Consider the following 17,172-nt stretch of genomic DNA (forward strand, 5'->3'; position numbering starts at 1 on the left):
ATCCTGAAAAGCAGAGTCAGAGAGGAGATAGCATTGGATGCCCACGCTGGGGAGCATCAGCCCTTGTCAAGATGCATCAAGCAGCCAGCTCTCATTTCTATTGGCAGGGGCTTGGGGAATTCCTGTGCCTACGGGAATTGCACAAACATTCAATCTGCCATCTCTTGAAAGCACAGCAGCGACGGGGCTGAGACAAGAGGTAGCAAGGGTTGGGTTTCCTTGATGGAGAGGGGGAAGGGAAACAGATTTACACAGTCACTTCTTACACAAGAAGCTTCACAATCTACACTCTAAGGCCATGCAAAGCCCTCTCCAAAAGGTGCACAAAACATAGGGTCACAAACTCCACACCCATTCTTTTACTGCACTCAGATTCAATTGCAACAGTGATAGAGCAGCCTTTCCTCCTTCCTATCAAACGGAGCATACCTTATGCTGGGATAATGGGCCTAAAATGGATTTTGTTTCATGACATGGTGTGGCATGGGACTAATGTCTATTGACTAAGTCACTGCTGAATTTGTGAGCTGGTAGGAACAGGCTCATAGTTAAAGCACTAGGCTGGGCATCAGAATGCAGATTCTCCTCCCAGCATCACCACAGCCACCTTGGGACTTTGTGCAGGTCCCTTCCCCTCTGTGTGCTAAAGCTTTCTGCCATTTCATCTGCACAGCTGGAATACATCTGCCTGAAGATAGCTTGTGGAGACACACTAAGGGGTGTAAGAGTGTTCAGATACCTCTAACAGAGAGGAGGAGGGAGTCGGGAAGAGATGGAAGTATAAAGGGAATAGCACTGAGTGGTTCTGGGAACTCCAGAGAATGTTTGCGGGATCCCTTGCAGGAGACAGGCAGGACGAAGGGAAAGGCTGACAGCTGCAGGGAGATACGGGAGTTTAACATCATGCCAGTCACCCTGGGTTACAGAAGTCAAAGCAAAATAACTGTTAAAGTCATGTGAAGGAGTATGCAAGCAACACACATGCACACATTTACCCTACCCCCATCTCCCCCCGTCACCAACACCTGGACAAGCTAAGCCAAGTAGTGCGTCACAAACAAACACAGCAGGATCGGATGTGGTCAGGGCTTGTGGAAGCTGGGAGGAAGCTCAGCGTGCAGTGTGGTAACGTCTGGCTGGGGCCCGACACACAGATTACAGCCGAGGTGTTGGGGCCAGAATGCAAAGAGGGAGGGGAAGGCCTTGAGGGGAAAAAGGCTTTATGTCTCAGAGCACTAAAAAGTAAAATGCAGAGAAACCATCCTCACCCCAAGCTCTGCTACCCCAGAGCAGAGATGCCTCTATCACTAAATCTGGTTGGCAGAATTTCAAATATGCATGAACAAGAGGAAGGAAGCAGGCAAATGGCAAAGCCACACAGGCCAGGGCCAAGGAGCGGCGGAGGAGGCGGGAGAGCAGGAGGACATTTATAAACATCGCTGCCTTCCACAGGCTCAGAGGATGTGGTCTGCAAAGGACATTTACAACAACACGAAACCACATAATCCTTTGCTTCAACAGAACTTGATTAGGAACGAGTCCAGCTGACTCAGGCCATTTATTATACAAGTCTCCCTCCCTCCTCCTCTTCAGTGTCCAGCCTCATGCTGACCTACTGGGGCTTCTGCATTCCTCAACCCTGCCTCGCTCATGCTGCTTCAGTGAAATTTGGCTGCACCACTTCTGTACCAGCTTCTCACAGCAGCAAGGCTAGAAAGACCTATGCGGAGAGACGTCAGGCATCTGACGTGGGAAAGCTGGATGGTCTCTTAGCACCTGTATTTCACCAAACATACTGCATTTTGCCAGGCTGCATTCACAGAGATCTTTTTCCTAAATAAATGATTAATTCTTGAAGGGCTTTTTCCTTCCATTTCCCTTTGTCTGCAGTTAGGAGAAACTCTTCCTTTTCTAAGACATGAACACATCAGCAGTATCAAGTAACAACAGTTTGGGAAGCTACTGCAACCAGTAACCTTGAGCCTCTGAATCTCTTCTTTGGCAAACCCTTGGCCTACTCCAGCTGCATTAGTTAAACCACCTAGGAAGGTATTTTTGCACCCAGCTGATCTCAGATACTCTCTACTCGCAGGCCAATAAAAGTTTAAACCTGTTTGCTAACCAAACAATACATTCTGTCTGATGCTGTTTGCCAGGGATTTTAGGGAGTAAGCAAACTGGGCAATCTTGGGAGCTGTTGGTGGGTATAGTGAGTGAGTGTGCTTATTAGGTAGTCGGCATAAGCCACTGCTAGGTCAGCAGGAACCAACTAACCTCCAGGATAAACGGCAACACTGGGATGAAGGTCCTGGTGTTCTCAGACAACAGCGTAAGTGCACGGATGCAGTGCATGCGCAGAGGGTAGAAACGAGCCGTTGGTACCAGCCTAGAGAGGGGGAAAAAAAAAGAAAGGGTATTAGGCCAAGTTTATACAGGAACTGCACCTGCAGCCTTCAGTGACACCTGAGAGCCTTTCCTACTCTGCAAAAGAAAGACAGCTTTAGTATTGCACAGCAAACTGCTTGAGCTGCTGAAGCTATCCCATAGTGGGAAATAAAATTCACACATGTTAAAGCTATAACACTAACACACAAATTCCTGCAACCAAAGCACTAGGTTTCCAGCTTCTGCTGGGAGAAAGTGCTGCAAGACAAGAGCTTTGCAGATGAAGTTTATCACTGATGCTGTTTAGTCATGTTTAATACTTGTGGCTTTATGCTCCCAGCACAGGTAGGTATGCAAGAAAGTGGCAGGAACCAGCAGTAAAATATGCATCTAAAGCAGCAAGTTTGACCAAGAAAAGGGCTCCCCCAGCATGCCAGAGGAACTACAAGGAGGAAGATGTTTCCTATTTCAGGCTACATACCCTCTGTGTTCCCACAGAGTTCATGATGTCACCTGAGCAGTGATCCTCTTGGAGTGGAACGTCACTGAGGCAGAAGGAGCTGGACTAGCAGTGACCAGCATATCCGAAAGGACAGAGTGGGAATGAGAGTGACCTCTCACAGCCAAATCTGTTCAGCTCTCTTCAATCCAGAGGAGCACCTGAGCTATTCCTATCTCCTTCAGAGAGGCAACATGTACACTTGAAGAGCCCGTAATCAGCCTGGAGGGGAAGAGGCCAGACTCTTTGACCCACACTTCAAACCATTATGCACTCAGGTATTAACAAAGAAGTAGAGCTGACTCCCTTTGTAAGGTTGGGACTGAGCAGGGTCAGCTCCCCCAGCACTGCGTAAAGCCAGCAGCAGAGCGGAGAATGCAGCGCTATGCCTGAAAGACACCAGAGCTCATTACTGTACCGCTCTAGAAACCTCTCACTCTGAATGACCTGTACTTGAACACATAGATGCCTCCAGCATTAACAAGGATTTTTTTTTTTTTTTGAAAAAAGATCGCAGACAACAGGCTCAAGTCTGATAAATGAACCCCTCCCCTCCCCAAAGAGCTTGCTGAGCAATCCAGAAGAGAAAAAAAAAAAAAAGCTTGACCAGGCACCATAAATCACCTGCATCTCCCCCCCTCCAAATAGTGAAATAATTATCATTGGATCCATTATAGAAATAAATCTACTTTGCACCCCTGATCTGGCACCACTGGAGATGACGAAAGCCATTCTCAGGAATTAATTGATCGAGGAATAAACCTGTTAAGTGTATAGATTTACTGTAAACCAAGACCATTAATTTCAGCGTGCGCGGCGATGCAACAATCTGCTCAACTTCCCGATGGCTGGATGCACAGGGAATACAAAACACAGCTGGGTCCCAGCTCTGCTGAGGAAGGTCCAACTGCCTCTTTAATGTCTTACCATCACTGTCCCTGCGAATGCCTGCTGTACTTCTCCCATGCAGCCAGGGCACAGGCTGTGGTGTAGAGAACAGCCTAAAGGCTTCTCAAGGCTTATTTTTACTCACTACAGCTCCTTCTGTTATATTCCTGGGTGACCACAATCTTCCTCTGGCTGGAGAGGACAAAGAAAGCTTCTTTCAACATCAGCCTCCACCCCATGAGGACAGGTCACTGCAAGAAGTTGCTCTGGGACACCAAGGCTGTGCTTATTCTCCATGAAGGAGGCTGTACCTGCTTTCTCCCCTCATATGTGCTGAGAAGCCAGAAACCAAAACTTAATGGGCACCAAAAATCCTCACTTAACTATAAGCCAGGGAGGAACTTCATTTTTACAGCTTAGACTGGGAGCAAGGTAAAAATCCAAGCAGACATGGTCAGAAAAAACACTTTATGGGATGAGGGGAAAAGGGATAACAGAACAGGAGCTTCGGGGCGGGGAAGAACCCAAGCCAAAAACCATGAACTTGGGACAAATGCAAGCACACAGATCAAGAGGAGGAACTTATGGTCTGTGGAGGCAGAGAAAGAAAGGGAGAAATCATCTCCTCCACGTTCTACTATCTCTGCAATAGCTGCAACACTGCCCCATTGGTCAAACTAACCGCAACCTTTCAGCTGTTTGCGAGAACAGCATCGCTCATCATTACATGGCAATTCCAGGAGCAAACTCAACAACGAGGCTCTCCTCAGCATCACAGAAGTCAGAAACCATCAATTCCAGCACTTCTCTATTCAGTAGTCCAACTTCCCTGGACCGCATCTTGAGCACAGGTAACTTCCAGACACACATGGGGTCCACTTCTGAAATGTGTTATTAAAGACAGTTTCAATGTATTCTATATGCTGGAAAGCAAGAAGGAGGAGCTAATTTTGATTTTCGCAGGCAACCCTCTTCTACTAGTTATCTTATTTAATCACTTTTCAAATTCTGCCCTGGTCCCTGCCTAGAGCCAAAAGCCTGTGATGGATGGTGGTTTCTCCCCATTACCCTCACATAAGATGCCACAGGGGCATGAGGAGCCGACGGGGTTCTACAGACAGACGGACACCTGCTCGCTGCCCTTTTGCTGGAGCCAGGCGCCACCTCCCGGTACCAAAGGCACTGGGGAAGGGGAGTCTCCTCCCAGCACTCACACCCTCCAGATGTGCCCCAGATCACCACACCACATCAGGAGCAGAAATGAAAAAGGTATTCCAGATGCTACATAGCACCCTTCCCCACCACCTGCTCACATACACCCAGCTCTCAAAGCTGAGCAGCCCACAGAAACAAAGCGAGGGGAGCAGCTCATTCACACCATCTCCCCAAGAAAGCCTGCTTGCAGCAGTCAGATGCTAAGCAGCCCCCAAGCAGATGCATACCCCTAAATGTGCCTTCCAGAAACACATCAAGTGGTACATGAAGCAAAAAAACCCCCTTGACCTGCAGGGTAGATTATTTTATCCTCTCACCTCAAATAGAAACAACCCAAGTTCTTCCATTACACTCAGTTGCCACAGACTGATGTACACCAGGGGATGTGGCACAGAGACTGACTCTCACTACTCTCGGTTTGGACAGCACAGCCACCGACACTGAGAAAAGGCTGTTTATACTCAGGAAGGAGCCATCAGGGACCCTGGGTACAGACTGAAGCCCGTGGAGCCACATCATTCCCACATCTGCTAACCTACCTACACCCTTTTTATATCCTGGACACTGGCTTGGCTCAGTAAAGAAGCCAGGGTGGGATTTATTTATATTTTCCCCACCTTAGAACTCATCTGTTGGGTTCACAGATCTTTGAAGCCTTGTCAGACGGTAACTGTACTTCATGCCAAGCAGCCCTGCCCATCACAGACGCGAACAAATTCTGTTTGCTGCTCTTGCTGAGACTCACCTGATTCACCTTTCCTTGGCCCCAGGTAGCTGATTTATCTGCCTGGACAAGTAGAAAAGTGCCCAGATTAGTCTGCAGGACAACTAAAGCTCTACAACAGCAGTGGGAAGCAGCCTGCGCACATGGGGGATGGGAAGAGGGATGTATGCATACTCTAACGATCGTTTAAATCTGCTTATCTTCATCACCACTTGGGAGTTTTTCAAGACCAGGCGGGTGGTGTTTTAAAGCTGAGAATCTGGTTAACAGAGCTAACAGGATTTCAGAGATCACCAGAGATTCAGAAATTCCCTCAATGCTCGTTAACAACAGCCACTTCAAAGCACAAAAAATTTCATATATAAACATATAAACTGGTGGGAAAAGAGAAAGAAATTCTCAGCAGAGGCATACTAAAAACAATAAATGTGTCCTAGTTCTTCAAATTCTAACAAATATGCACAAAAAAATGCATCTTCTAACTGTATTTACCGAGCTAGAGATGAGGACTTGATTCTGTGCTTTGGCACAGTTAGGTCCTGAGGCAAGTCAGTGCATTTCTCCTTGCCACTCTGTACGCCTGGGAGGATAACATGTCCAGGCTATTCAGATCACAACTTCTGCGGACCAGAGAACCATCATCTACGCTGCAGACTACCTCAGAAGAGCCTTACTACTGCAGCACTACTGCACAATGTACAATTACTGGCTGGTATTAAGAGTTCATCTCCCCTTGGTCTCCAATTGCACACACGCTAACAACACTGGGATTCCATGATAACCACTGGGAGAAATTCCACCATGGTTCAACTCCACTAATGGAACTAGTGGAGTTCGGCAAGCTTGAACGCAGCCCAATATACCTGGCCAATACTCTGGAAGTGAGAAAAAAAACCCAAACAATTCCCAAAACAAACAAAAAACCCAACAACCCATAAATGAGAATAGCTTTCACGCTGCCAAAGATACCTGAGCAAGCTTTCCTACTGGTCTGCATACTTTAAGACAAAATAATTTTAAAAAAATCTAAACACACTTAGATTCCAAAACCAAGTCCCCATCTCCTCCCTCATTTTTTTCTGAATAGCTCAGCTCTGAGACAGTCAGAAACTGCTGTACATGGCATGCTTGCACTTGGACGGTTCTCCATGGAAATATCCAGACAGCTATAACCTCTTGGAAAAAACACTCAGCAACACAGAAATACTACCTAGTGCTGCAACTGCTCTACACATGACAAAGCATTCCGATGGATGTTAATAAGCTAAGCTGCCCCACTTGGGATAGTTCTTCATATGAATGCTTGGGGACAACTAAGTTATTTTAAGCTTTCCTTCAGAAAAAGAGGACACTATCTTAGAACGTCTTCTTGGAGATACAGTTCTCCAGAAACAGAGGTACTGTGCTTTTTAGCACCAAAGTTAACTGCATTGCTTTGGGTCTCTCCAGCTCCCCACTAGATGACAGCAAAAAGCATTTGCATCATTCAGAAGTGTGGCCAGACCACACAAACCCTGCAAATATTCTACAGCACAAAGGAAGAGGAATTTCACAGTATTTTCTGTTCTCACTGCCGGGCACCACTTAGCTACTTTTCAGATTAGCCCAGAAATGGCTGCAGTTTGACGCTGGGTGACAGACCAGTCGGTCCTCCTTCAATATAGGAGCTCATGGAAGGACTTGAACGGGACACCAAATCAGGTAGAACTGAAATTCCTTATACAGAGAATTTAGTTGTGGTGTAGGTTACTCTTTCCTAGGCTTTCTCACCACCTCAACATACCAGTGCTCACAACACATCTTCAGCTGGAATGCTTCGATCAAAAGCAGCTCTCAGACAATTCCTTACAATGCAACGTTAAATCCAAATCACGTAACAGTAACAACCCTTAGTAACTGCTCTGCCACATCAAGCAAGAGAAAGAAGTATAGCCAAAAGAAGAAAAAAATCATACTTACTTTATACAGCCAATGATGACCTGAGTCAAAGGATAGATCAACGGCTCCATGACCTCACTGGGATAGATTGTGCTGAGAACCCGACACCAGAAATACAGGCAGTGGATATACTGCCAGTTATAAACAGACTGGAAGTTCTCCTGCAGAAAAAGGAAAAACACAGGCACAAATTTGAAAATGTGACATTTGAGAGAAGTTCACTCTGGTTTCTCTACAGGACTCATTTTATCCAGCATTCTCTAAGAGAACACTGCGTACTGTTTAGAGAGGAATAACTAACATTCTAGCCATTGCTTTGATGCTAGCGGCTGACCCACCATCCAGCAAGTTCAGATGCTGCACTGGCAACATCATGATTTGGTACTAGTTAGTGCCTTGAAGGAAGTAATGAGCAACACAGGCTGCTTTTCTTCAGAAGTATGGCTCATTTGAGAAGGATGATTTAATAACCCAGCTCACAGCAGATGGCGGGATGTGGCCAAGCATTAGGAAACCATTAACTGTTCCATTTACCCACAGTCCCTGGGACAGTCCCTGGTCTCCCACAGGTAGGAAGGCTGGGAAGCAGTCCCCCCTCTGACACCCTTGTACGTTGCCCCCTGGCCTCTGCAGGCCAGAGCAGGGCGGAGGGAAAGAGTGTGTAAAGCTCCACTACAGATTCAAGCTAGCAAGAAATTAATCTGAATCAAACTCCTTTGGATGTTATGTAGCAGCTTGTCCTTCCCACTTGAGCCTTCCCTTCCCTCAGCTGTATTAATCAAAACCCCCTAACCATCACCCCGCTAACTCTACAAGGTAACATCATTGCTCATTTTAAAGATGCTCCTATGAACATTCCCTGTCAAAGCAAGGACCAAATGATCATCCCAGCACTCATCCCTGCTTTTGGAAAATACACTACCCAGGACAGTTTCGTTTTTTTCAACTGCAGAGCAAGTGACAGACAGCAGAACTGAGAAGAAAATTCCAGCTCTGTTTCTCAGCCAGCCTTTATATTACCAGCAAAAACAATGCAATAGGCCAGCAGCCTGCCTGCCATGCAACGACATGTGAACCAGCATTTCAGGCTGGCTCAGAAGTATGGCGAGGTGTGGGTTAAGCCTTGCACCAATCCAAGAAAAACTGTTTTCAAAAATGTTTGGGCAAGCCCCCACTCTCTCCCTGCCATGTGCTTAAGCAGCTCATAGTGCCAGATTAAATAAAAACCCAGAAGAGTGCAGGAGTCCCCCTTAAGGACACCCTTTCCAGAGTTCTGCAGGCCCACGTATTCCCCAGAATTACACCAAGAACTTATGAAATTGCACTTAACAAGGTGCCTCAGCTCCAACTTGTGTTTGTTTCAGACAGACTTTCAAGGCCCAGGTCACCTCCTCTTTTGCATGGATGAAGCAAGATATGCAAGTCCTGAAACAATGACAGAAGCCCTCAATTGCAGCCACTGGACCAAACCTTGCAATAGGGACTTAAGCCGTAGCTGGAAATGGTAGAGCTCTCTCAGCTCTCACCAGGTCACTGAGATGTACCAAGAAGCTCTGTTCTCAGCTTCTCTTGCACAGAACAGATAAGCAATCTGCTCTTGTAATCACCTTCCACAATCACTCACTGCTCAATTTAAATTAATTGGCTTATTACTTGGATTTGTATATTTTGGTTGTGCTGTTGTCATTTCAAGTTCCTACCAGCCCTCCCCAGCTGTGAAATCAAGTGGATTTAGGTCTTGTCTGGGCCAGGACTGAGGGTGTACGAAGCCAGTGCAATCCAATTAGGGCATATGCAGCCCAGACTTCATTTATCTCTGCTCATTTATCCCCATGTCTGAACAGCCGGGAGATTTAACTGGTCACCAATCCTGCAATGTTTGGGAGCAGCTGAACAATTAATTTATAGGGGTCTGTTTTGCTAAACATGAATAAAGCCAGGATTAGCAATCTGACTCAGATTTCCGAGGTCAGACAGGAGATGGCTGAAATCAGGGCTGCTCCCAAAAGGTCTGAGCTGCTTTGTTCAATTAAGTCCTTTAAATAGTATGGACTTCACACACACCCGGGCGGTTCCTAATCTTCTTTACCTTGAGGTTTTGCAACAGAGGCTGCAAACAGCAGCTTCACAGAGTGGGAAAAGGGTGGCTGAGGCAGAAGATGGAAAGCGCATCAAACTCTTGCAATCTGGGGATAGAAAAGTGACTTCAACCCTGCAGTTGTCTTTCCTCTCGTTCCTTGCTGAAATTCTAAACACAGGCAACTATGAGGTGATCTCTGAAGCTCCCAGCCCTTGCCAAAAGGTTCCTTGGCACATTATGAAATGGGTCAGACACAAGCACTGACACTTTAGAGACACTACAAAAAGCCTGAAGTGGCTACTGTAATTTTCCCCTCTCCGCACATTCCCCCTAGGAGGGTACGCTCCTTCCACACTGACAGGTACCCACCTTCTTCTTTATCGTCATTGCACTGCGCAGGTGAATGGCAAGCTGACGGATATAGATGAAGGCATGCTGGTAAGAGGTATGTGTGTCCAGGGCATACATCTCTGTGAGCGTGCGCTGCATGAAGTTGATCATGGGCAGGACATTGGGAGAGGTGAATCTGGAATTCTTCACAAATGCGATGTACATTTGCTGTGCAGGAAAGAGGACAAGACACTACGTAAAACAGAACAAAAACATTCTTTCACTAACCTTCCCCACCCAGGTACGTCCAAACCAGGGGTGAAGTGTTCCTTTGATAAGACAAGTCACTTCAAAGGAATATGCAAAAATAATAATCCAGCCTGCTCCTTCTTCAGGGGAGATGGGAAAGAGTCTGTTTAGCACAGAGCTTTGAGATGCCCCTTCTCCTCTGCAAGAAGACAGAACTATGGGATGGCTTTGAACCACACATGTTTATGGTTGGTCACAGTTCTCTTTCTGTACAGTGGTACCTAAACAAACTACACTTGGGAACCACAGCTATTAGCTGAAAGATCAGAGCAGCTCAGTAGCGCCGAGTAGTGTGTCAGCACTTGAGGAAAGCCCTCAAGAATTTGGAATATGAGTATTCATTCCATAGACAGAGGAGTACCAGAAGCCTTCCCTGCTAAGCCCCAGTGTGCCTCTGGCAAGAAGGGCAGTAGTAGGACGCAGGATATAACTCTGTCCTCACATAGAATTCCTTCCCTGTTTAATTTTTTTGAGGTAGCCAGCATCATCTCCAGTACTTGCCCTACCTAATAGGCTGCAGCTCATGCTCTAAGGTCTTCACATATAATGTGAGAAAGAAAAGCTGCAGAGTACAACAAGTACCAGCCTTACCTTAAGCAAGGGACTTAGGTACACCTCTTTCTTGTAGCGGCAGATTTTGTTCAGCACAAGGAAGGCCAGTACTCTCACTGTTTCCTCGCCTGTGCTCCACAAATTAATTGCTTGCTGGAATGGAAAATAAAAAGATACAGATAAGTGAAGGGACAAAGAGCCCCTTCCTGGTTATAGACAGGCCTGAGCTTCCCTCCTTCACACCAAAAAAGCAAGAGAGGAGGAAGATGACACAAAGATGGCAGGCTGTATTATCACAGAACCAGTCACAACAGCACTGGCAGCCATTCTGCCCTCATACTCTAGCTGCGAGACCACACAAAAGGCAAAGTCGATGTTTCCACAATCAATAGAGGTAATTGTCCAAAACTAGCATTTCCGAAAAATACATGCACTGCTATTCATGTGCCTAAATACACATTTGAGCTTCTGAGCACAAGCACCAGCTTGTGCATGCAACTCAATCTCCTAGGATTTGCAAAGCTTCCTCGCCATCCTCTAGAAAGGAGCACCACACTAAATTACACACTTGGCCAATACATCTCCCAGCCCAACAAAAAAAGGTAATTTTTAAGTCTTACACTGAATACTGCAGAATAGAACTACACTGCTGTTACGCTCCAGTTCTCACCACAAACACCAAATTCTAGTTTCTCAAAGAATGCTATTAAAGATGCATTTCCCTCTGGAGAGGGGACACCAGGGTTTGATTTCTGAATTTATCAATGTTCTTTCCCTCTGGGCAAATAGGTTGCAATTCCTGAGATACATCTCCTCGTGGTGGTTCTGACTTAATTCCACTTCCCTGGACATTCACTGTATTAATTCAAATGATAAAGCAGCAGAGGGGTTCGGAGCCAAAGACAGGACCTGTGTAAGGCAGCACGTCTGCTGAGACATATCCTTAGTCACTCCGGTACAGACATGATGACGAGCACTCAGTGCATCATAAAAATACCTACACCAGCTGGAGAGAGGTAGGTTAGTCTGTGCAGAGGTCTGGGCTAACAGAAAGCCTGCCACTGACAAGTAAACTCATTAATCTGAGTTTTACCTATCTCTGCATTGCATAAAGCAATCATATATTGGTCTCTTCCTTCAACTTCTTGAGAAGCAAATTAATAGATTTTCTTGAGAAGCAAATTAATAGATTTTCTTCTTCCCAGGCCTGCCTGCATTCACCTGCTCAGAGTACAGATTCACATGGACATGGCTGGCCCTGTCAGGAAGCATTGGTACAGCAGGACCACAATCATGGCTGATGCCTCCAAAAACTAGTTACCTTATCTCCAATAATGAATTCTAGAGGCAATCAGATAGATTCCAGCTACAGGGCTGAAAAAGCCTGCTCAAAAATCCCTAGTGTAGCAGTGAGCACACTGCTACACCTTCAGATATGAGGTGTAACAGCCTCCCGTCTTTATCACCAAAGGGTTCGCAGCCTCATTTAAATGTTGCGTTGCAGCTTTTCATTTAAATGTCACCCTGTTGCCCTCTTCCACTCTTCCATGCCTCCTTTGTTGTTCTTAAGCGCTCAGCAGTTGTGACTAAGTTTCTGCAAAAATATTCCACCCCCAGCTCTTGAGTGAAATACTATCACAGACATACACACAGACTCAGCACACAGGCAGCAATTACTCCATCTGCACGGAGGAAGCAGGCAGCTTCCCCAGAACACCTCCGTGTCACTTTGCATGGGGATTAGCAGTAGCTACACGTAGAGCCACATGCCCACTCACCACAGCATGAGAGCGCTTCATGGCACCTAGAGGGCCTGTAAGAAAAGCAGGAGCCCTTTCCGGGACCAAAAGAAAAGCAAGGGGACAAGAGACTGAACTGTGATGGGATCCAGCCCAAATACCACGAAAGGCTCATCTGAAGGGGTAAAGAAAGTACCTCAGATCCAAATGACATATCATAGCACATCACCTTACCTTGAGAAGTGCACGGCACTGCTTTGGAAAGGACAAATAATAAGGCACTATGGAACTGACGTGCTGAAGGACTGCTACACCGACTGAGGCTTCTGTTAAACAAGACAGGAGCTACAGAGGGAAAACACAACATGATTCCATTTAGAGTGTAGTCCTCATCACCTTTTCCTTTACCATTAAGCATCTGTATTTTGCTCTTTCAAAGTATTGCTGTGTTACCAAAGGACTGGAAGAGTAGCCCTCCCTAGGAAGAAGCTCAAACCCCCAAAAGCTGTATCAGGAAAGGAGCAGACACATGGCGGGTTAAATAACTCCCCTGAAAGTACATCATCCTGACAAATGCGAGCTCAGGCTACTGGACTTGGATGCCTAACGGCACCTGAGCTCATCACATAAAACCTCATTTGCGTATACTGCAAAAGCTAAGTCTCTATACAGTTTAAGACATCTGACAGAGGGCATGACACCACTGCCTCTGTCGACTCACTACAAATGGTCAAAACACAATGAAGGCACCCTCAGCCTACATAAGGCTTGGAACCAGACCATCTGAGCTCTCTGATGACTTACTGAATTTCACTAGGATTTCTTTAATGGGAAGCTGGAATACTATCGGGTATCAAGAGGTTAACTCTAGCTCAAGGAAAAGGTTAGCCAAACTATTTAAGAAGCAACATCTTGCTATTTCCAGGTTGTTCAGCTCAGTTCACCTGAAGCCAAACCCAGAGATGTCTGCAGTTTCTAATTTGAAGACAACAGTAAGCTCAAAATCACTTCAATTTGAGAGAGGTTCTGCCTGATGCAGTGCCCCCTCTTCCCTGCGATCCCAGTTGCTGGAAGCAGAGGCATTTTTTCTGCTTTCAGCTTTTCTCCTCATTCTCCTCCTTGCACTGCAAAGATTCTGGACTGAGCACGTCTCCTTTGCAAAGTCCCTCACACACCAAAAGGAAAGGAGACGATATTGTTCAGAAATTACTATGCCAGAAAACCACTGTAGTGAAACCTGGGACTAAGGGCACTCAGTACAGGACGAGGGATTACTTCAATGGGACTGCATTGCCAGCTTTTCCTTTTCTACTGCAATCTTTAGTTCCGCTGCTGGCGAGAGGCACCACAACTTGAGAAAAAAAGGTCTACTGATCAAAATGCTCTTTCTGCTAAGTCATTCTGCCAGCTTACAGCTAAGAGGCATCAGTACGCTCTTTTTCTTTCCTTATATCCCCCCCCTTCCCTCAGCTTCTGAAGAATATTTCAATGTTGTTCTTTTGTTTTTAATATTCCAAATTTGGGGACGCATGATGAAGCAATCTCAAAAAAAAAAAATTAACTGGGGGCAGGAATTTCCTTCAGAAATAATCCATGAATTGTCTCTGAAACACCAGACATCAGCAACTTTGGACGGATGGGATATCCTAGTGGGATGGAGCATAATCATACTTGGAGATGTCGTATATGAGGAGCAGAGGCTGTCAACATAACGTCTTCTTAGTATTTACTACAAGAAGTGGCAAGATCATAGTGCCGGAAGTTGAGTTAAAGATGCAGGATGCAGGAGCACAGCACTGCAAACTACTTTAAAGCTCACTAAATATTAATTTGTCAGACAAATTAAGACAGAAAACTGCCAGGATGTTAACCCAGCCCTTCGTTACAGGCTACCTATTTTGACCCAACCATCCTATGGACGTCCAAATTGTTAGACAGACCAAATACTTCCAAAACAAGACAGGGAACTGGGCAGCCACACAAATCTGATGCCAAAGGCTTTGAGACTCAGTGAGACTGCTTTTGCTCACTGCAGTCTCACCCAGTAAGTCTTATTTATTCTCCATTACAGAAGAAGGCATAGAAACCAATACCCAAGGTTCCCAGTACTGTGATGACCAGAAAGTCACCCTCAAACTGGAGTAACACTCTTTTCAAAAGGAAAAGCACCTGAGGCTACACTGTCATCTGCTCTGTTAATTATCTTCTTGATTGTTTGGCTCTCCTTTTAGCAGTGTTGTTTACAGATGTAAAAGCCCATCTGCTTCACTCCAAAATACTCTGAACAAAAGCCCAGCTATGCACAGACTGACCCCAGTAACACAAACATGCTGAAATTTCTTACTTGTATAGTACAGCTGAGGTACGCTTTTATGTCCAGTCGCAGCTTGCTCCAAAGTGGGCTGGTGGAAGGGAGGACCATTCTGGAAATGAGCAAGAGTTGGGTTCAGCTTTAAAAAACCCCCACCAAATAAATCAGATTTCAGCAGCACAAAGAACAGTGAGTTCACTTCCCCGATGTTGCCAGTGAGCAAGAACAACTGCTTGCAAAGCAAGAAGAAGTAACAATTTTGTCATGGGTGAAAAGCAGTACTTCTACTCTGTAAAAACTGCCTGAAGAACAGTATTAGAAAATTCAGTTCAAAGAGCTTCCCAGCACAGTACCCGGATCTCTGGAAGTGTGATACAGGGAGCTGTGACAGCCAAAAAGCCTGGTGGAGACCCAAATCCCTCACACAGATGTTATCTTCTAGTCAGGTATTCTGCAACCACTGCCTGAGAACAGAACAGGCTGGCTCGTAGCAAGAAAGTCTGTTTTGGGGACCAAACTAGTTGTGAGACATTTGCTCAGTTTCTTCTAAACTTTTGACACTGCACTCGAAGTAGTGCCCCCAGGCCATCCCAAAATTCAGACCCGGTCTGTACAAGTCAGGCCTGGGGAGGAAAGAGGCAGGTATTTGCTCAAAGAACTGGAATTTACTTCTCAGACTAGGCACCACTGTCAACAAGGAATCTAGCGTTTAGCTCACCCCTCCCTTCATCTGTGACAGGGAAATTAAAGATAACTGCCACAAAAATTACCCTGGAACTGAAAGCACTTCTGAAAGACATTCAGTTCTCACTCTACCCAAAATGGGAGAAACAGAAGAGCTCAGACTACAAAGCAAGTAATACAACTGTGTGCAGCTGAAACTCCAGAGATGACTGAAGTAAAAAGCTTCTGTGAATGTCTAGTAGGAAACAAGTACGGGGCTAAATAAGGCTGCTCCAGCTTGCAAAACATACTGGGAACTTCACAGCTTGTTTTATGAAACTGGGCTCATAGTCCCCAGCTATGGTATTGGTTCACCCAGCAAGAGTTCAGACTGGCATTTATTGAGTTTCCAGCACCTTTTGCAGTTGCTCCTGGGTGAGCCATGCTGATACCTCTTCAGTTATGGGCCCAGCCTGACTCTGAAACTGTGTGAGCACCAACCCACACAACAGCCAGAGAATTCCCGGCTCCCAGGCAGCAGTTGAGATTTCAAAATTGTCATTCCTCCTCTCTAGTCAAATCAAATTGCATCAGCAAATGCGACATAGAGATACTGGACCAATGCTGCCATTCTGGAAAAAACAAATTGTACCATTCTTTGCCCAGCTGCATGCTCGTTTCCATTCCATCTATGCTCTAACAGTGAACACCTCAAACTCAGATGATCCAGCCCTCAGACCACCAGACTCTAGGGTGTAATACAGCTGCTAAAGCCCTGGATTAACTAAAGTCGCATACTTGCAATACTCTGCCTACACACAGACAGAAGGCTTGGTCCCTTTCTCTGAAAACCAACTCAAAAATGCCTTAACAGTGCTCCTGAGTGCAAGCATATGCAATTCAAGATGCCCTGTTGAAGCCACATGTCCTCTGCAAATGGCTGGAGTCTAATATTAGGATGCACTCCTGGGGAAGAAAGGCTAAGACCTAAGAAAAATACCTGGCTAAGACAACTGTGAACATAATCAGGCAACTTTGCTAGTGTTTGGGAAGAGCTTCCATCTTCTTCCAGCTTCACAGCCAGGTTGCAGTTCTCAAAAACCCCAACCAGCTCTCTTTCACCTGCAGTTCTCAAATCTCCTCAGACTTACTTTAGTTTGTTCTTTGGGGTTTTCAGAAGAAGCAGCTTCTGCAGGCAGCGGAAGAGGTCTCGGACACAGAAGGACACAAGGGCATTGAACACTGGTTAAAGAAAGTCAGTAAAGCATTTGTAAGTGATTTTCGTGTATTCCTGATTTTTCAGCTAATCTGAAAAGAGCTCCCCAAGGAACTGAAGCCAGTAATTCCCACAGCAGAACTACTGCGTTTCCACAAGCTTCCGGAAAACATCAGTTTGTCTTACCCTAGAATTTTTTATCTAAACAGCAAGATTACAACTGACAACTTTCTGGCACAGGGGCCATCTCTTTGCTCTCCGAGTAAACAGCACCAAACACAAAAGCAGTCTGATCCATAACTAGCAGTCTATACTACCATCAG

The 17,172-nt window shown here is 45.8% G+C and overlaps 1 protein-coding gene across 9 annotated transcripts in view; it reads right to left on the reverse strand.

The window, feature by feature from the left end:
• The window catches only part of NOC2L (NOC2 like nucleolar associated transcriptional repressor), a 56,381-nt gene that overhangs the window by 35,347 nt on the left and 3,862 nt on the right, over positions 1–17,172 (reverse strand). For all 9 annotated transcript variants that reach the window (XM_087755105.1, XM_087755108.1, XM_087755104.1 and 6 more), the window contains exons 6-12: positions 16,785–16,875; positions 15,004–15,082; positions 12,894–13,004; positions 10,960–11,073; positions 10,099–10,287; positions 7,671–7,810; positions 2,275–2,386 (exon numbers count right to left, since the gene is read on the reverse strand). In XM_087755105.1, the coding sequence (XP_087611231.1) occupies positions 2,275–2,386; positions 7,671–7,810; positions 10,099–10,287; positions 10,960–11,073; positions 12,894–13,004; positions 15,004–15,082; positions 16,785–16,875 (836 nt within the window). The remainder of the gene's footprint in view (positions 1–2,274; positions 2,387–7,670; positions 7,811–10,098; positions 10,288–10,959; positions 11,074–12,893; positions 13,005–15,003; positions 15,083–16,784; positions 16,876–17,172) is intronic.

This window comes from Nipponia nippon, unplaced genomic scaffold (genome assembly GCF_047370975.1).
Source record: "Nipponia nippon isolate SJK-2023a ecotype South Korea unplaced genomic scaffold, ASM4737097v1 scaffold_19, whole genome shotgun sequence".
Taxonomy (NCBI): Eukaryota; Metazoa; Chordata; class Aves; order Pelecaniformes; family Threskiornithidae; genus Nipponia; species Nipponia nippon.